This window comes from Melospiza melodia, chromosome 22 (assembly GCF_035770615.1).
Source record: "Melospiza melodia melodia isolate bMelMel2 chromosome 22, bMelMel2.pri, whole genome shotgun sequence".
NCBI lineage: Eukaryota > Metazoa > Chordata > Aves > Passeriformes > Passerellidae > Melospiza > Melospiza melodia.
Window position 1 is genome coordinate 9,239,218 of NC_086215.1, and position 20,880 is coordinate 9,260,097.

Below are 20,880 nucleotides of genomic sequence, written 5' to 3' on the forward strand. Positions count from 1 at the left end.
TTGAAATGGCCATTATCCCACTGCTATGGTAATTCTTCTGTTTGGTGACAAGGAATGTTATTATTAGTAATAATATAGAGTTAAAATTTAGATCTGATTATTAACATCCTTAAACACACACTCTCATCCTTCACATACAATGTTGTGCCTCCACGGTCATAAACGTGGATTTTCCTTCAATTTCTCCTTCGTAAGAGCCAGTCCTGCAACAGAAACTTGTCTAAAGGCAGAAGGAACCTCAAAAATGACTCTGCAGCACTGTCAATTTATTTGACACTTAATGGAGTGACAAGGGTCCTCCAGAGCTCCCCTTCCCAGCTCCCAAATCAGCTGATTACTGAAGCCTTTGTGGTTTGTAGCAGCAAAAGGTGGGAATGAGAGTGGAATTAATCAAACTGGCTGTCAGGGGATGACACAGGAGAGCAAAATACCAGAGGAGAGACTTCACCCACAACACCCTCAGGCTGGGACAGGAGCAGGGACCTTTTCCTGTGTCTGGGGAAAGGAAAAGCAGCCAAGGCTCAGAGGATGGAACTCTCCCATCCCTTCCAAGCTCAGGGATTGCTGGGAGGGATCCTGCTCTTCTCCAGCATGCTCCATGCACATTTTAAATCATTTAGGAAACACGCTGGGTATCTGTGCTGCAGAAACTCTGCTTTAGGGCTGAATTATTTCAGTTGTAGAACACGACTGTCACTGCTCATCACACGTTTTCTAACCACTTAATACATGCAGATTTTGTTAACATTTCTCATTACAATTTCAGTAAAGGGAAACATCTGGTTCCCCCCCGCCTCAGAAAGTTACACTGCATCTTCCAAGCTGCCACAAACCTTTGAAATTCTGTGTTTAATCAATGCCATAATCTCCTCTTCCACAAAAATTCCACAGCACTCAGATAAGCATCCTTGCAACAATTCCCCCCCCAACATTTCAGCATGTTTAAATGTTTCCTAAAGAAAAGAGCAGCACTGAAAAATCCACACCAAAACCAAAGGCTTTGCTGACCAAACAGCGAAACAAACAGCACAAATCTTGAGAATACAAAATTTATTTCAAGCTTATAAAAGTCCTCAGCATTGAAAATTCTGTCACAAAACACAAACTGTACAATAGATATTTTCATTAAATTTTGGAGTAATGATAATTAGTGCCAGATCTTCCCAGGCAGATCATTTCAGATCACACACACACACAGCTTCTCCTCCAAGATGTATCAGTCTCACACGCGTGCCTTGCAGATGGCTGCTCCAGAGTCAAATGTTCCAGTGCAACCTCACTGCTCAGAGTGGAGCCACCAGGGCTGTCCCAAAGCCCAGTGCTGCCTCCTCTGGGCTCCTACTGCCTGCAGGTGTCGTGGAAAGCCTCGAGGGTTCGGAAGTCCCTCCACGTGGGTGGGAGGCCATCCTGCAGGAACTTCCCACAGCGCTGGCACGGAGCCTGGAACAGCTTTATGTAACTCCTTAACCAGGTCTGGAAGGAGAAGGGAGAGAAATTAAGGAAAACTGGATGTGGATGGTCCCCTTCGTCATTACTCTTGTCAAACAGCAGCAGCAAGGACAGAGGATGTGCTTTGGCCAGGCCCCAGTGAGGTGTTTTATAAACACACTGAAGACTACAAGGTCACTGTAGAGCTGAATTCCCACTTTATTAATCATCTCTTTTTTAGTCAGTGAAGCAAATTCTTTAATAGAAACTCCTGCCCTGTGAGCAGGAGGCATTTGCAGCTCCAGAGCTGTGAGGGGAGGCGAGTGCTGCAAGGCCTCACATTTTCACTGGGATATAATTGTTCCTCCTGGTGGTGCCTTCTCCAGCTGAGCATTGGTTTGTCCCTTGCCATGATCTATCACCCCCTGCTGCACTCCCACTGCAGGCTGGGCTCTCCAGAGCTCAAGACAGAAGGACTCCCACATCCAGCTAATGAACTTCCTCTCTAATGCGATTTCAGGATCAATACTCGCTGCTCATAAAAATACTGAGCCATTTTAAACCTGATTACACTGATGACTACATAGATATAAAATAAATAAAAGGCTAGTAGTGGTGGTGTTTGTGAGGTCTCCAGGATGAGGTGAGAGATGAGAATCTGATTCCATGTTCTCAAAAGGCTGATTTATTATTTTATGATATTATATTCAAAGAATGCTATACTAAAACTATATTAAAGAGAAGGATACAAAGAATGAATAATAAAAACTCGTGAGTGACTCAGAGAGTCCAACATGGCTGTGATTGATTAATTTAAAACAATTCACATGTTTGGATAAACAATCTCCAGATTACATTCCAGAGCAGCAAAACATGGAGAAGCTGAAGCTTCTCATCTTCCCAGGAGAAGAAATCCTGGCAAAGGGATTTTTCAGAAAATATGACAGTAACAAATAATGCTGAACAATACAGGGTAAGCTGAGATGCTCCTTCACAAAGTTCCTGCCTCTGAAATGGGTTGTTCCCATCATCACACGCAGCAATGAGCATTGCATAACCCAATTCCCCACTCAAGGAGATACACAACTAAAAAAGCCCTAGACCAGCAGATTTATACTGTGAAGGATGCACATGAATCTTGTCATTTAAAGTCCTATTGAATTCCATCGATAAGAGAAAATTGTTCTGTAAAGAAGAGGTCAGCTGAGTTTATTGAAACAAATCCTTCCATCTTCATCAGAGTCTTCTCTATAGCAACCAAACCTTGGGCTGTCAATAACTCTCCTCCAGAAGAACCAGATCTTGTCTGGGTTGAGCAGTAAATATGGGGACAAGGGCAGCACAACTCTACAAGTAAATTGCTGTTATTTACTTCAGCTTGGATGGGCTTTGCTTGCACTATTAAGAAATCGAACTTTCTGAGCCATAATACAAAAATAAGTAAATGAAGTTAAATTGTGCACTTGAGACATGTGTTGACAGAAAAGAAAGGAATGGGTTCTTCATTCCCATCAGAAAATTAGGGCTCCAGAAGATCCTGTCATGAGGATTGCACAAGTGACAGCTGAAAGGCCCAACATATTGACACTTGTGCTGGTTTTGCTTTGTTGGAAGATTTGGTGTTTTCTCTGATCAATACAGCAGGGCCTTGGCTCACACAAACCACTTGTTCTACTCAACATTCATTTTCAGGACCATGTTGAACATGGATCTGACCAGTAATGGTTGCTTTCCCTTTTCAAAACTGATTATTTTAAGATGCACGTTGCAAATCTCTAATCTTAATCTTAGTAGCCTTTTTATTAAACAACCAATTCAGCAGAGCAGGGAGGAGAGCCTGACTGCTCTGAAATTGCACACTGGAAATTAAGGAATTAAAAGAACTGGTGCTAAATACTCCTAAAGACAGTGAATGGCAAAATGAGATTTATGTTTCCCAAAGTCTCAGCTGCATTGCTGCAGGTGAAGGGGCAACATAAGGGAAGGAAGTGGAGGAAAAAGCCTGAATTGTAAAGAAAATCTCCCCAAATCCTCCTCTGACTGCAGCAGAGAGAACAGCAAGAGCTTCCACTGCCAGAATTTATCTTGGTAGAAGGGATCCTGAATCCTAATTCCTTGTATTCACCCTCTGATTAACACGGCTGCTTCTTATGCAAGTTTATTTCACAAACAGGATTCTAAATACAAAAAGAATTAAAGGGGATAAACTTAAATCTGTACATCAAGGTAGAATTGTATTGGATTAATTTTATTCAGTAAGAGAAGGTATGAATCCTCCAGTATTTCCTTGCTTCTCCTGCAGCTGCAGCTGAGCTGGGTGAGTACACACAGTCCCACAGGAACAAAGTTTGGATACAAAATGGAACTTTCTGTAAAAAATGCCCATCACTTCCCATACTGGGTAAACTCCTCAGCTGGATCACTAATTCTGGGAATTTCAATTTCCTCTTACCAGGGAACTTTCAGTGGAGCAGGTTTTGTACATCCAGAACTGTCCAAGGGCTGGGCCAAAGGACAGAGTTTGGTTGAGGGAGTTTTTCCTTCTGTTCTGACCTTTGCAGACAGGAACCATCAGGCCAATACTGAGACCTGGACAGAAGAACCATTCCCAGCTCAGGTTTCCAACACCAATTCCCCCAGGGAAATGGGGATGAGATCTTGATCCCAGTCTCTGGGGAAATTCCAACTGCATCAGAACTGCCTGTGTCAGTCACTGCAAACACACTCAAACTGGGCTGGAAAAAGGTGTTTTCCAACACACTTACCATGAAAGACCTGACCACCACATCTGGCATCTGGGGCAGCTGGTAGTGCAGCAGGGCAGTGGTTGCATGATCTGTCACCTGCATCAGACCAAAGCAGAAAAAATACCTTTATTATTATATCTTTATTCACTCCCCATTTCACACAGAGCAGTGTCAGCCTGCAGGAAAACCATGAATTCCACGGGGAGGTAGCAAACCAGGGAGTACAAGGATTACTCAGTTTCATTTCCTCTGACATCAGGAATCAATTAATATGATTACGGTTTATAAATACTTGCATTACTAAAAGATTTCTGATAAAAAGCTTTTTAATTTCCCAGACAGAGCCATAGCAAGATCACACATCTGGGAATTGCACATGGGCACAATACATATAAAATGTGTATTTATAATAATAAGAATAATTACAAGAAAAATCAGGAAAACTAACCAATGCTGACAGACTTTTTTTTTTTTTTTTTTAGTAAGTACAATTTTTCAAATTATTCTGGAAGGGGCAGTTTCTGACAGTTATGATACACTTTTCTAGCAGTATTCAGCCTGTCAGCTGTTATCAGCACAGTCAAGAGCTTACTGCTTCTTAGAAATTCCATGTTGAATGCAAGAAATTACTGGAAAAACTCTTTATGCTGGACAATAAAGAATTCAGAACAACAACACAACCACAAGAGCTCTTTCACAGATTTCAACTCATGAATCTCAATGGTCCTCATCAGTAATGTCAAAGCTGCCAACAAAATACATGACTTTACAGAGAGTGATTTAATTGTATTTTCTAGTTCTGGCATGGGAGTGGAGCTCTTCTCAGGGCCAGTCTACAGACTACAGCAAAGTTTGAGTAAGAGGAAGTGAGAACTGAAATTCCCAGTGCTATTCCCAGCTAGCTCCAGTTGCTCCCCATTTGCAGTTCAGTCCAATTCAGCAATGGGAGCTGGAATACTCCAAGTTTCACTGGAGACAAGAGAGGCTCGTGCTTGAAGCTATTCAGGGAGGTGGTTTTGCCAAAGATATATTCCTGAATAAATCCATGTATAGCCAAGCTCTCATTCACACCACACAAACTTCCTCCACAGAGCTCTCCATCACATCAGGCTGACTGAATCCAGTTCTGAGTTTTTCTGCTATTTCAGACCCAGGATCTGCTCCCCACCATTCTCACACACCCAGCTCCCTCACTCACATGTGATTCTGACATTTGGAAGGCAAAACTTTCAGGACTTTGCACATCCTGGTGAGTTTGCAAAAATATTCACAAAAAGGACCCCGGCCTGTTTTAGCCATTCCTGTGTTACCATGTAAAAATAAATATAAGAAATAATGTGATGAACTGTGCATTAACAGCACAGCATAACTCAAACCAGCCATTGCTTTTAAACACATCTCATGCAGTGCTCAGAAGCCCCACCAGCTATCTGATTTTTTTTGAGCTGGTGCTTTTATAGGATAGTAGCAGACATGTCAAAGAATAGGAAGTTCTGAAGATATTTATGAGCAGCCGTTCTCCTTCTGCTGTATTTCTACTTCTAACAAACTGTGGTTTGTTATTTTTCTTTTTTTTTCCTCCTGAACAACAAAGTTGTTTTCTCTTGGCACTGAAGGAAGTTGCTTAAAAAATACTGCTATTAACAAATTTAAATTGACTGGCCACTTTGGCAAAGTTGCCCATATGCTGTTGCTATTGTAATGTAAAGATAATGAGATTCCTTGGGGAGATGAAAGCCATCCCAGCATTGCTGGAACACTAATAATGCCTTCTGCACGAAAAGAAAGCAATTTCTACCCTAAGCAAGAGCTGGTAGCTAAAAAAGATCAAAGTGGGTGTCAAATTTGAGGAAGAAAAGTGAAGGAATGATTCCCCACCCCTTCCCACCCCAGCAGAAAAGAGCTGGGCCATGGATAAACTGCCCAGGGCATGGGAGAGAGGGAGAATTTAAATCATTTAACCCCCCCAAGATAACAGACAATGAGAGAAAACACAAACTGAGCAAGATTAAAAAACAAGAGGAAAAAGGAAAAAAAAAGAGGAGGGGGAAAAGCAAAAATAAAAATCCCAAAAGATCAATACCCAGCTTTCCTAATGGCAATACAATTTCACAGCAAAGCAAAGCAAAACAAACTGTGGATGTGCCAGCTCACTTAAGGGACACACTTCTTCTTCCAGCCAAGCTGGAATCAGAAACTAATTTATTCTGGGTGTAGGATGATATTTTGTACATCTCAGGGTTTTATTTTATTAACTCCACTTTTATCGTTGTGCCTTACCTGCTGCTCTCTAAGTTATCAGTCACTTTGTAATTTCTCTACTTTTTTTTTTTTTTTTTAATAGGGAAACATATTCAGGGGAGCACACATTGATTGGGATAGCTCTGCTCTGGACCTTGAAATGGATTTTTCAAGAGATCTTGCAGAAGAGCTCAATATTTCACAATTCATCTATTGAAAAGCACTTGTGTTTCTTGTCTAAAAAAAAAAAAGGAAAAACAAGGCAATCTCCTGCAGCAAAATTCTGCTGAATAAAATAGCCATTGTTGAACTAAGCACTTGGAGACTGAGGAAAAGAGACTTCAGTGACATGGAAAAAACAGATTTGGGAAAAAGTCTCATTTTTTCACAGGCAGAGCTGTAATGCATTGGAATAGTGGTAAGATTTCCAAAGGTGACACATCCAAAAATGGCTTTATTGGGCTTTGATGACACTGGTTAGTCATACAGCATTCCCAAAGCCAGAAAATCCATTTAAAAAAATTAAATTATACAATTTACAGGTGGAGAAGGCTGAGCAAGTGCTTCCTGTAAGTGGGAAAAGCAGCAAAAAAAACCAAAGACCTAAGGCACAGCTTTGCCCCACCACAGACCAGGTGGATGCAGCTACACCTGGCCTAATAAAAACCATCACATGGCTGAATTATAAAAGCTCTCCCTCTCCCCATGCATTTTATCTCACTGCCAGGAAATATCCTTCTCAAAAGTAAGTGCAGAACTTCCTTTAAGAGCCACAACTTTCCTTGCCACTCACTGCTTTATTCCCTCCAGCATGGCACTGACAACTCCATCTAATATAAAGGGATTCTTTCAATCCCCTGAAAGGTTTTTAATTTTTTTTTCCCAAACCCTTGTAAGTTCATGGCCTTAACAGTAGCCTGTAGCAATGAGCTGTGAAGGCTGATCACAGCACTGAGGGAAAGAAAAAAAAAGGAAGTTATTTTATTAGTGTTTAGATCTTTTATAGCGTGGAAAACTGCACCAATGCCTTTGTTCATTTCCAAGGATTCCCATTACTCAATCTTCTCTCCAGGAACAGATCTGAGTCTCTCTGGAGGGAATGTGGTGCCTGAGAGGTGCCGGGAAGGATGATGGATGGAACAGGCACTGAGGAACTCACACAAATCTCTACACACCACCCCCAGCTCAGGAAAGCACCACCACACTCCTCTGTAAAACAGGATTTATCAGTTCTTTTCAGACCTTGCAATGTTTAGTTATTATTTTGCTTGTTCTGCTAATTTGGGCTGGGTGCCAGAGGTTTTATTTCCCTCCAGGAGGTCTCTGGGGAGAGGCAGGGGCTGGTCCTGCCCAGGTGACCCTGGAACCACCAGCTCCTCTCCTTGAGCAGCAGCAGCAGCAGCAGCAGAGCCCACGCTCTGTCTCATGCATGCATTCATCCTGCATGTGATCTCACTCTGAGATTATTGACAGGAATACATCTTCATACATTACAATACTTATGTGCCCTTGTGCTGGTGAAAATGCCAGCACTTTGGGATCACAGGGCTCACAAACAGCTTCTCCAAGTGCTGCTGAAAATCTGCTTTGGGGAGAAGCAGATCAAGCAAAATCACAACCAGTTTGTGGCATTCCTAGACTGTTTAGGTGAAAATAAGGGTGGGACTCTGAGAACAGAATGAAATAAATGGGTTTAAAGCTTTTGCATATGATTTGAACAGCCAACCTCCTCATAGTACCCAGCAACATCAGCTCTGCTGCTCTTAACTGAGCAGTTCTTTGACACCATCTCCCAGTTTGATCCCCTCACAGCAGCTCCAAAATTCTGTTCTTCCCTCATTTTTTGAATGCAAAGTTATGAACATGGCACCATTGTTTACAATTAGAATTTTGAACTCTCTGCACAATGACTGGAATTATGCAGCCTTCATGTATACCAGGATTTAAGCCTCAAAATCTTTCCTTATTTCCTGTTTTATTCCTCCTCTTGCTTTAGTGGATCAAGAGGCACGAGGTGTTAAAATTAGGAGGTTTAAGATGAAAATATTTGCTCTTCCTGTGGAGTTTAAATGTCACACCAACATGGCAGCCTGAGAAACCTTTTCTTTGCTCCTTGTGCTTCTGCCCTTTGAGCATTCCCCTCTCTTATTTCCCAGCTGCATTCTCTGGATCTAACCCTGCTGCTGCATTCAGTGCCTGTAAGGTTTGGTCACCCCAGGAGCAGATTCAGGAAGTCTCCAGGGAACTGGGAAAATGAGAGTACACTGGAACAGAAATGGCCCTCCAGGAGCTGCCCCCCATCAAATCACACATACCCAGGTCCCCTGCCTAATAAATAGGAGAAAGAAAAGCCTTGCTGACACAGCCAATGTTTGCAAACAAAAAGTCAGGACAAATTTAGCTTGGTTTGACAGGGTTGCATTGAAGATCAGAGGTCTCTGGTCCTACAAAGTTGTGCTGCAACCCTGTGAGGATGTGACAGGACTGCAGCTCCCCCAGGCAGGGATCTGGGGAGCTCCACATGTTTTATTCGTGTTATCATTGAAGACAGATTTTGGGAACTTGGTTGGGGTTTTAAAGAGGAGCAGGCCTGTACTTCTGTTCATTTAAAGGCAGCAGAAAGGGCTGCTCAGCCTCCTCCATGGGGACAGCAGTTACTCATCCCTATTTTCCCTTTTTCCACATTGCCGTACTGGTGACTGCCATGAGAAACACATTTCAAGAACATTCAGATGTGCTCTGACACATTTACTCATGATTTTTTAGTGGCATGAAAACATTTGTTCAGAAAATCCTGCAGTACAGACCCTACCCTGGTAACAGAGTGTGATAGTTTCTGTAACACTATTTTATCTATTTCCTTCATTTTGCTACTCCTAAATCACTACTCCTGGGTATTACAAATAGACACAAGTGCAGCTTTAGAGAATAAAGAGGAAATCAAACCAAGCACTGCACCACAGAGAATTTACTATGCTGAACCACAGCACTTTCTGTCACCTGTTTGAAAACCTGATGTGGGTCTCAGCCTTAACTTCTTCAACTATCAGCTCAATCTGCACCATCTATTGATTAAAAGCTGCCATCACCTTCCATTTTTATCACATTTCTCAGGCAAGAATCTGAGAGCTCTATGCAACCAATTCAGTGAGAGCTCCTGTGAAGTCAGCAAATATTACCCCAGCCTGAGGGATGAGAAACTCAGCCAAAGAGAGGTGAAGGTGTCCAAGGTAACACAGTGACAGAGCCAGCAACAAAATCTATAAAACTACTATAAAAACCCCCCTACAAACAGTTGTTCAGCTGTTACAGAACACCCTTTCCCTGAAGTCTTTCTGGGTTGGATTTATTTATTGGTAAATATGAATAATTTGGTATTTATCAAGAGAAAACTGGACAACAGGAACTTAGGAAGAGAAGAAAGATTCTCAATTATCCATACTGCAGCCACAGAGGCAGGAGGAAGAGGGGTATTTTATGTTTTCTCACTGATCTCTTCCATCTTCTGCTCTGAAAGCATCACCTGAAGGGAAATTTATTCCACTTATTTATGCATCCTAAGTCCTTAACATGGACATCTAAGCAAACTGGACATTTACTGAACTCTGTTATCTTGCTATAGACAATTATATCATCAAAACCGGATTATTTATTATCATTTAACACAAATTTCAGCAAGTTAATTCTAAACAAAAACATCCAGGAGGACAATTTTATGCCCAAATGAGAGTACAACCAAACACGCACAATGGGAAATTGAGATGATGCAGGTCATTCCATAACCTTACACTTATTCCACTGAAAAAATCACTTTAAAGCAGGCTGATAAACAAATGCTGTTTTACTTCCTGCTCTATTACCCTACTTGATGCTAAAATAGAAAGAATATTTCAACCACTAAATCTCTGGGGTAAAGAACCAACTGCAGCAAAAATTCGCTTTAATGCCAGGCAGAGAAGGGAGAGCAACCCAGCTCCCCAAAAGCTGTCTTTGATCTGCAGCAGGGCAATATCCCAGGTCAACATCCTCCCCTCCTGCCTGCCTCAGAAATCTTGGAAGGGAGCTGCACAAGCACAGCCAAGATGCCAGAGTTGTGACCCCTGTTTTTAAGCCCTTTCGAGTCCCTGACCCCCATTTGCTTCACAAACTCCAAAGGAGGATGAAAGGAGCCAGAGCAGCAGCTGGAGGCTCCAGCTCCTTGAACTGAGGCTTGAGGGAAGGGAAACTGGAATTTAAACTTGGATCAATGTGAACTTACAGCATTCTGACAAGAGGCCTTCAAAGAGAAATCTTCCCCTCCTTGAAAATAGCAAGATATAGATCTTTCTAAAATACACTTTAACCCTCTTAGCAGTTTTATTTTTATTGCTGCCATTCTCTCATCGGGCTTCTCTTACTTTATGGCACAACATTTATTCCAGTAAGTCCCTCCTCTGGCTTACATCATCATGGGAAGAATACACCCAAACACAGTACACCCAAATATTTCCAAACTCATTCTGGAAAGGGGGTTCCACTGATTTATTAAACTCAAGCTCTCAGGAATGTGAGGCAACAAACCCCATTGAAAACAACAAAGCAAAATCCAAATGAACCTGTAACAGTCCTTTCTCCCTCAAAAGATTTAAACTGATTTCTCATGAAATTTTAAGACTATTGTAGTATAATCTCTGATTTCCTATTCCAAACCATGGACTGGAACTGTGATGGGAAATAAATCCAAATTAAATAACACTAGAAGTGATCTTCTTTTCTACTCACAGTTTTCCATCATTACAGATTATTGTTTGCTATTTGCAAGTTGTGATGACAAAGAATAAATTCTGAATTATTTAACATAAGGGCCCAGATATTTAAAATCAATTCCCCATATGTGCCTTAGGTAGAGAGAAATGATGTGAGACTTACCTTCTGAAAAACTTGATAGTTGGATTTAGACCATATGTCAAGCTACAGTAGGGAAAAAAGAAAAAAGTTATAAATTACTACAGATAAAGAAGCAGCTTTGGAGAGAAAATGGATCAACAAAGATGCATCTCTGAGTTCACTCTTTTGACCCCCTGCCCTCACCTGTTGCAATCCAAGAAAGGGAATTAATAACATAAGATTTCCTTTGTATTGCAATGAAGAATGAACATAGTTCAGCACAGTTTCAATAAAAAAATAATACATACAAGACCTGTTGAATTAATGAGTTCTCTTTAAAAAAGCAAAATCTTCATTTGTATGGGGTTGTGGCTGATCTATGCAAATATTCATCAGCTTGAGTGTGTTTCCAAAATGAGGGCATTTTTATTAAGTTTATGCTTGTCTTGTGTTGAATAAGTGATTCAGTTACAAACGACACAAAGAGCATTTAGCTGAATTAAGCCAAAGCTTTGGGTCTACTGGGGCTAAATAAAACATCCCTCAGGAAACTGCATTTACATTTGCAGACAAAAATCACACTAAGAGAGATTGAAGGTTGTAGATAACTGCATGCATCCATGACTTAAACGTGTGCTCAGCTACACACAAACTAAAAGAACAAAATTGAAATTGAAGATTTCTTAGCTCTGGTGTTTAATAATTCCTACTGACATGTCAATGCTCTCTTAGCCAGCCCTGTGGAACAGCTCAGACTCTGTCAAGGGAAAGCAGCAGGGAAAACCAAGAGGAGCTCCCATCAATCCCAGACTTGCAAATCACCTTTTTCCAACAGATCCCAGTGTACTCAACAATTCTGTATGCACAGAACTTGTCACAGGAAAGGTGTTTGATAAAGCATTAATCTCAGGAATCTCAGTCTAGACAGAAGAAGTTCTGAGTGAATTTATGAAGCAGGAGTAGCTCCTCTAGTGCCTGATACCAGGGTTGGACACACGTGCTCTCACAAGGGGGTTCTCTCTTTCCCTGGTACAACTGATTATTTCAGCTCTGCCTTAGGTGTCCATACATTCCAACTGACAGTAAAACTCTCCAAAGGCACAAAAAGAGCCTGAAATGAAGTAAGTCATGTGAAGTGAGTAAAACACATTAGAGGGAGGTGAGGGAAGCGAGGGGGAAGGATGCTGAGTCCAAGTGATTAATTCACCATGCTAAAAACGGTCAGAATGCTAAAAGCTCTCACTCCTGTAGGAGCAGCAGTGTGAAGTGGCCCATGTCCAAATCCTGCCCAGTGACTCCTGGGTCCCCAGAGCTCAGAGGGGACAGGATGATGCTAAAGCTTCAGAAGCTGCTCCAGGATCGATGTTTCACGGCTCAGCACTGCTGACCTTGCCCTGAGACAAAAGGCAGCTGATGTCTCAATGTCCCAATGCCTTCTCCAGGCTGGATGGGGACAGGAGTACCCTGAGGCACCTCCCTGCAAGCCTGGTAACATTTCCTGGCTCTTGGGGTGAGATCAAGAACTCCTGTGAACACCAGCATTGAGACCTTGACCCAGGCTTGATTTATTATCCCACCTGGGAAAGCAGCACTGCACTTCCAGATTAGAAAGGCCTACATTTGAAAATAAAAAATTAATGTGTATCTTTAAAAAAACCCACCCTGTTTTAATGTAATTTACAGCTTTTCTTTGACTGCAGAGTTGCTGTAATTGGAATGTATAGATGGTTTGCTAATCTCCAGTGATCAAACCAAGTATGTGATCCTCTCTAGTTAGGCTCAAAAAAAAAAAAAAAGTCCACTTCAGATGCTGCTTTAAGATGAGTCCAACAGGTTCTGAATGTTCATTAGTTGGCATGGAGATGGGAAAGCTGAAAAAGTAATGAATGCCTGTCTTACAGACGTGATGTTATCCATGTTAAAAAAGGAAGAAAGAAAAAAGAAAGAAAGAAAAAGCCACTAGCCCCTGCTCCATGCATACATCCTAAATGAGTGCCCACCTCTCCCTCCTGAAACTGAGGATTAAGGCAGAGGCAGATTAAAGAATGCATCGTTATAGGTCTATTATTCTTCAACTTTTCACTTTCAATCAAGACACACATTTGTAACGAAAAAACTGCTGAAAGCACAATTTCAGGGCATCCTCTGCATGTGAATTAAACAGGGGCTTTCTCTCCCCAGTGCCCCTCTCCCCAGCCAGCCCCAGCAGCTGGAACAAGAGGCCGTTTGCTGAAGGTCGCGGAGCGATTTCAAAGGCGATAACAAACCCGAATGTTCCCTGCATCCCATATCAAACAGGTCCGGTGCCAACACTTATTAGAGAAATCAGATTCAACCCCCCCTTCACCCAAACACACACACAGCCAGCTTTGAAGTGGTGAGAATGCAGGGATCAGAAATTACCCCAGAGACAGCTCTGCCTGTCTTTGAAGCTTTCCTTTGATACCACTATTTCTTCTCCTCTCTTACGCTAGGAGGCTAAAAGCTGCCTTTTCTTATTGATATGGGGTAATTAATGAAGCCACAGCATTAACATAACCCAAGTTCCTGAACATGAGAATTCAACAGAGACACTTATGTTTCTTTAGTTAAGTCTAAGGGATGCAAAATAGAAATCTGGCTAGTGCCCACATGCCCTGTCAAGGTGGTTCTTGGTCTCTGCATCAAAAGAAAATCATGGCATCATCATGCCAAAAAAAATCCCAATATGATTTTTTTCTTGGCAGATCAATGACTCAGCTGCCCTGTGAAGATGAGCTGCATAGCTTCATTTAGTCAGGAATCAGGAAAACACTAGTAATTAATTACCATCCATGGTTAAATTTCAATGCACAACAAGCATGTCACAGTCTGAAATTAAGGGTGGCACTGTGCCACCACTAAAATCATGAGGGTAATTAAAATGCATCAGTCTGTGGTGGACATGAAGGGTTAGGATGGTGAGCAACAGCAACTGTGAGCAGGTCCAGCACCCACGACATGTCAGAGCCTGCCAGATCTCACTTATTGTTTTTGCAAAGTGGCACCAAAAATGTCCAAGTTATGCAGCTGGCAGCTTGGCAAAGACATTCTGCAGGGTCTGTGAATAATTCACGAGAGAGGTACACGAGGCACTTAAGAAATGCAATGATTCTGTCTGTATAAGCAAAGCTTGAAAAAAAAAACCCAGAATGGCTGGTCTTGTTTTACTCACTGCAAGCTTAAAACTTCTGCTCTTTCACCTTAATTTTGAAAGGATTTAAATGTATAAGAGGGAGAACCCAATTTAGGGAGACTTCAGCAGAGACCACGTGAGGCTGTCATGTAAGCACCTGTCAACGTGCACAGCTCAATGTGTGAGCACACAGCAAGATAAAGCCACCTGGAAAATGCTGTGTCAGCTTTCCTGGGTAACTGCTGGTGTGTCACTGTAGAGCTCCACCACCAGGAGAAAAACCCAGATTTGGGTTTTTTTTGCCAGACTTGCCTGACTGAAGGACCAGAGGAATCTCAACAGCTCTGCTGTTTGCACTTGTCTCTTCCTTTTATCTCCCCAGCAATGTAGAATTTGCTAAAAACCAGTGTATTTTCAGTAATAAATGATGACTGCTCTGATCAGAGGGGAAATCCTTGGCCTCTTTTGTGCACAGTCCATTTCTCACTTAGTGTCTGTGTGACCAGTCTCCCAGTGACGGCCAGTTCTCCTTTTTTAAATACCACTGAATACACTGCCTCAAACCCCCCTCTACTTGTAAAAAGTCTTTTTCCACTGAATTTCACTTTTTGTACCTTTCCAATGTGTGCAGTTTGGAGGGTGACTCAACAGACCCTCATCCAGTTATTTAAGTGCCAAGAAGATTTATCCAGTGTCCCTTCTTCAGCTTGCCTTACAGAAAAGAGGCACTTCAGCATTGCCATATTGCATGTTAGCACCTAATTCCTCATCTCCCTGTTGTTTACAAATATTAAATGTTTCCTAGGAATACATAAGCTAAGTCCCAAGTCAACAATGACTGTGTAAACTGCTCCCTGGAAAAATTATCACCGCCCACTGTGTTCCTGAGGGTTCTCCATATTTCTGTTATTTAATAAGGATGATACTCACTGATCTTTTTCTTACTTTTTTGGTGTGTTTCTCCTTAATGCTGGTGCATTTTTCATGCTATCAGGCTAGCAACTGAGAAGGCAGAATGGTGCAGAAGCCTCACTGAAGTACCTTCCCAACAGCATCTGTTGTGACAGGGAAGGAATTGCAATGGACTCTGTTCCTAACTGACTGCAATCGCTCATTCCCAGCAGGCACAATAAGGAAAGCAAATCATTGTGAGAGCACAATCTTAATTCTTATTCTCCAATTACCAGAGTAGTTAATTAGTGACAAAAAAAAAAGGAGCTTACTGTTTGTCAATATGTGCTCCAGTTGGCAAAACTAGCAAACTACGCATTTATTTAATCTTCCAAGCCAAATTTGCTCATGATTTAAGTGGCTCCAACTCCAATTCTACTTCAGTCAAATGAAATGTTCATATTTATACCTGAAACAGAGACCTTCAGGTTTGCAAAATCTCTGGGATGCCCACTGGAATTGCAAAGTGCCACGTAAAGGTCACAGGTTGGTGCATCCTTGCAGGAGCAATGACACAGCCCAGGGTTGGACACAAAGCTGAATGAGTAGAGAACAGACTCCCCTGCAGACTGGCTTAAAGCAAGAAATGAGGCAGGTGTTAACAGCAATGCTCTGGAGGAGCAGAGCTGCTCCCCACTGACAGCAGGCAAAGGTTAGTGCCCCGTGCCCAGAGCTGGCCTTGGCAAGTCCTGCTGTCCCCTGGCAGCAAACGATGGCAGAGGAACAATGTGCAGCTCCCAGGAGAGTTCACCTTGAGCTCAACAGAATCCCAGTGCCAGATGCTGAGTTTCAGAAAGGAACTCCTTACTTAGCTTTTCAGCATATATAGCATTATTGTATTTCAAGGGAGCTTCAAAGGAAACTGGATTCATCAGAGAAAACGAGCACACCCAAATGAAGTGTGACATGGGAATCCATCACACACTGTCAGGGCTCTCTCAGCAGACCATCATTTCACTTCCATGCAGAACTTGGGGTGAAGAGGGGCTGCTGCTGGAGCTCTGTATTTATATGCAAATATACAGGGACTAGAGAGCAGCTGCTTCTGTTGCAAACTGGTATTTAAACCTGCCTATATGAAAAAGGCAAATTAAAATTAAGCAATTTTTATTTTACTACTTCTTAGGCCAATCCTCCGCCCTTTGAGGAAGAATGTCTCACCTGGGAGATGGAGCTGCACTATTTCCTTCAGCAGCTCAGCTCCTGGCCTTTCCCAGAGAACAGAGGTTCAGACTCAGAGCTGCTGAACTCTGGGTCAGCACACAACGTGCTTCTGTGTGCTGAAACACAGTTATCACTTCTGAAAGGAAAAGAAGTCTCACCTCATTATAACATGGCCTATGGGTGCCAAATATTCATCTTGATATAATGAACTTCTTATTTTAATAGGCTTCATAATCAGAAAAGAAAGCTCCAGAGAGACAGTGTGAAACATGGAGGTATTTAGTGCTGTTGCTGGAACAGAGAATCCTGGTGGATGTCTCAGGAACAGAGATCCTTCCACCCTGGAAAGAGACCTGAGCTGAGCCAAGGCCATCAGGTCCTGTTAACATCTCCTGATGTGCTGAGGAGAGCCAGATGGAGAGTGTGCAGGCACAGGAAATCTCAGGGTTCAAGCAGGGTGAGCTGTTCACAAAATAAATCACTTGTGGAAACAGGTAACACTTGCTGTAGTAGCTGCTGTTCAAGATGTGCTGCTGCTGGCAAGCAAATTCTTGAGGAGCACCTACCAGTGATCCTCTCTGTTGTGTTTATCAAGCCAAAAAAAACAGCCCAAGATTTCTCAATGGCTCTCAGAAGAGGGAAAGCTGGACCTTGGGCTGTTGATGTGCTGGTACACTGCAAAAATGTTTTCTCAGCAGACACTATGAACACAGCAACTGGGGTCTAAGGTGATAAATCAGAAATTCAAGCAAAGGCTTCAGAGCTTAGAAAGAACTCAGAGATATGGGATGCAAAACCCAAGCAAAACAAGACAGATTTAAACTGGAATGTTCTGCAAACATTCCAAGTCCTTTGCCAGTTTTGCATTTCCAGTGTGCCTGCAGTGGGATCCCAGTTTTCTGCCATGAAAACAGATGGAAATGAAGTGCAGGCTGTGACCTATTGTATTTGCAGAGCCCCTCGTGGCAGGAAGGAATGATGAATCTGACTCCATGTTCTTGAAGGCTAATTTATTATTTTATGATACTATATTATATTAAAGAATGCTATACTAAAACAATACTAAAGAATACAAAAGGGATACTTACACAATGCTAAAAAGATTATAATGAAAACTCCTGACTCTCTCCAGACTCCCAACACAGCTCGGCACTGATTGGCCAAAGAGTGAAAACAACCCACAGCAGAAACCAACAAAACAATCACCTGTGGTAAACAATCTCATATGTGAGCACAACACAGGAGAAGCAAATGAGATAAGAATTTGTTTTCCTTTTTCTCTGAGGCTTCTCAGCTCCCCAGGAGAAAAATCCTGGGCGAAGGGTGTTGGGGAAGATGAAACAGGAAAACCTTATAAATATGATTGTCTGGCAAAAGATTTGGAGAATATGGAAACTATAAGTAAGATGAAATGAAAGCAAGCTTTGAGATACCTTACTGAACAACTGGAAAACAATGGTGTGGCTGGCTGAAGGTAGATGAAACAACACTCTCTGCTTGCAGACAGGTCCTAGGGTCAGAGCAGACCCTGCCAGCTTGGCAGAAGGGGCCCAAAGAGGAGTTTTTACGGTTTAAAATGTAACCCAGTATGGTAATGTAATGATTCTTAGGGGCTTTATGTAAATGCTATAGGATTTGTGTCTCATACTAGATTGGTTAGTAAGAATTAGAATATTCAGCACAGAAGAAGATTTATGGTATTGTAACGGGGAACCTCGCTCTCTTACCCTCTTTTACTCTTTACCTCTTCTACTCTCTCATAACTTTTACCACGCTCTTGCCTTCTCTCTCTTTACCACTGTCTTTACTTCTCTGTGGCTGGCAGCTCCCAGCAGGGCCCTGCACCCAGGCCCTTTGCAATAAACCCCAAGTTTCACCACGTGGCCTCACAGATCTCTTGTCTCCGTCCATCCCCACCACTCTACCCCTCGTCACTCCTACAGAAGGGATTTTTCAGAGGATTTGAGTGCCCCAGTGCCCCACCCTGTGAGTGCCCCACCCTGTGAATGCCCCACCCTGTGAATGCCCCACCTTGCCATCCTCAGTGTAGACGTTCTCGCTGTAGCCCTTGACGATGGTGCGGTCGATGAAGAGGCTCCGCATCACCACGATCACCTTCAGCACCTTCCCCAAGGTCACCTGGCAAGAGCAGGACAGGGACACAAACGGGCTCAGGGTGAGCTGGTGGTGTCTGAATTTGTAAGACCAGCGAGTTAACAGCTTAAGTTGATGCAATTTCAGTTTTCAATATTTTATAGAGAGACCAAAATAAAAGATCTAAAAGCAGTGTGTGATATGAGGAGGAGAGATGCTATAAAGTGCAGAACAAACAAACATTCATTTGCAACTGAAAATGTATGAGTTCACAGAATTCCCTTGTGCAGACATGACACTGCCAAGCAATTCTCTCCATTTTATTAACACCACAACTCAATAACTTGTCAAAAACAATGGGCAAATGTGATTATTTTCGATGAATTTGATATTCTCCAATATAAGCCCACTTAGAGAAAAACAATTTGAAAGAGGAATCGGACTCTCCTAATGCTGCCTTGTAAAAGCATACCATGAGTTTAATGGAAAACATTTTCTGTCCAATAAAAATGTAAAATTATTTCAAAGGAAACTACAGCTTAAAGTAAAAATGTTACATTTTCAAAGGTTTCATTTCCTTCTGTGAGAGTGTTAAAGTGCAAAGAATAAAACTAGTATAATGGAAAATATAGAGGGTCAGTCAGAGTATAATAACAGAAACAAGCCTAAATTATATTATTGACAAAAATGCAATAATGAAGGCATTTTAATCTAAAAATCAATTTACATTTCAAAGATGAAGTTGTACTTCAATACCGTTAAGATGTGTGTCTAACAAGGATCTTGTCTTTGTATTTTGTTATGCAGAGATTATTAGAGAGTTTTTCCTCACCCACAAAAGCATAAAACTGAGATAAAAAAGAAACAATTAGCTCATTTTAATATTTCCCAACCAGCAGCAGCTCATTTTCTGCCAGTGTTCCAACATTTCATCCTGTATAGATTAACACCCACTAAAACAAATGTGTTTTTACTGCTGACCTCAGCAGACAAATCCACACCTAAAGAAACCAGTCAATATGCACCTTTATTGATCTGTTGGATGTTATTCCTTTGTAACTTCTGGTAATGACTGCTGCCCATCATCTTGTTCCAACACCAACAGCCCCAGCCTGAGCTGATTTAATCAGCACTGAGCAGGACAGAGCGACAAACCCTGGACAGAACTGATGCCAAACCTTTGGCACAGAACAGGGAGAACTCCAGCAGGGCAGGACAAATTCACAGCAAGAGAAAAGACAGGGGAACAGGAAGGGGAGACAATGACAGCCATCAAGCAGACAGGCTGCCAGGCATAATGCTGCAAGAACATAAAAAGTGGGTCAGAAGAATGGGTAATTTGTGAAGAAAAAAATGTGAAAGGCTGAAGGACAGGAAGCTGTATCAGGGCCTGAGCCAGGCACACACCAGGAACCATGAACATGTATGGAAACACCACATTGTGCTGTGAATTTTGGTTTAAATGCAGTATTTTGCCAGGGTACTCTTAAACAAGATCTAGTTGGTCCTCATGTACAAAAAGCTGGCAGAGTTATTTCAGCACCTGGCACTGAATTAATGAAGTTATAAATGCAAAGTCATTACCCAGAGGTGCCCAAGCTATGATCCTGATCACCACTGGAATCACAGAGTTGTCATAATTGCTAACAGGAGGAAATGAATCAACTTTGAGAAAAGCTGCCAGCACATTAAGAGTTAACAGTTTTCAATTTATTTTTCTGCATTATTAAAACTGGCACTTCAGTGGGATATTGGTCTGCTGAGAGAACTGACTCTTATTTATAACTTCACACTAGGCATCAACCATACATAACAAAATTAAAAGGAAGAAAAGAAGACATTTTAAAGAAAAAGAAATCTTAATGGAAGAAGGATAAGGCTGCCCTACAAACACCCAGACCCAGCTTTCTCTATAATATTTCCTATCCTCACTGCCTTCACACACTTTAGCTGATGCTCCCTTCTTTCCTCTTTCTCTTTCCATTGTGCATTCACAGCACCTCCCGTTGCTGCCAGGTAGAAATAAATCTGAGGTTGATCTGAAGCTTGTGTGGGATGTTCCTGAAAATCCTCAGAGTGAACAGTGGAACATAATACAGTGAAAAATCCTGTGTGTGGCACTCCAGCTTGCTGGAATGAACTCACTGCTGGCCTCAAACCTCCTCATGAGTTTCACATGATCCACCTGCACAGACGCTCCTGCATTACCTCCCTGCCCTTTCCCAGGTGATCTGA

General features: G+C 42.1%; 1 protein-coding gene across 1 annotated transcript in view; it reads right to left on the bottom strand.

Annotated features, from left to right (window-relative positions):
- Positions 1–1,035: 1,035 nt before the first annotated feature.
- Positions 1,036–20,880, bottom strand: part of MED27 (mediator complex subunit 27) — an 85,451-nt gene continuing 65,606 nt past the window's right edge. The window contains exons 5-8 of the mRNA XM_063174564.1: positions 18,583–18,690; positions 11,325–11,366; positions 4,194–4,271; positions 1,036–1,473 (exon numbers count right to left, since the gene is read on the bottom strand). Coding sequence (XP_063030634.1) covers positions 1,339–1,473; positions 4,194–4,271; positions 11,325–11,366; positions 18,583–18,690 — 363 coding nt within the window. The 3' untranslated portion in view covers positions 1,036–1,338. The remainder of the gene's footprint in view (positions 1,474–4,193; positions 4,272–11,324; positions 11,367–18,582; positions 18,691–20,880) is intronic.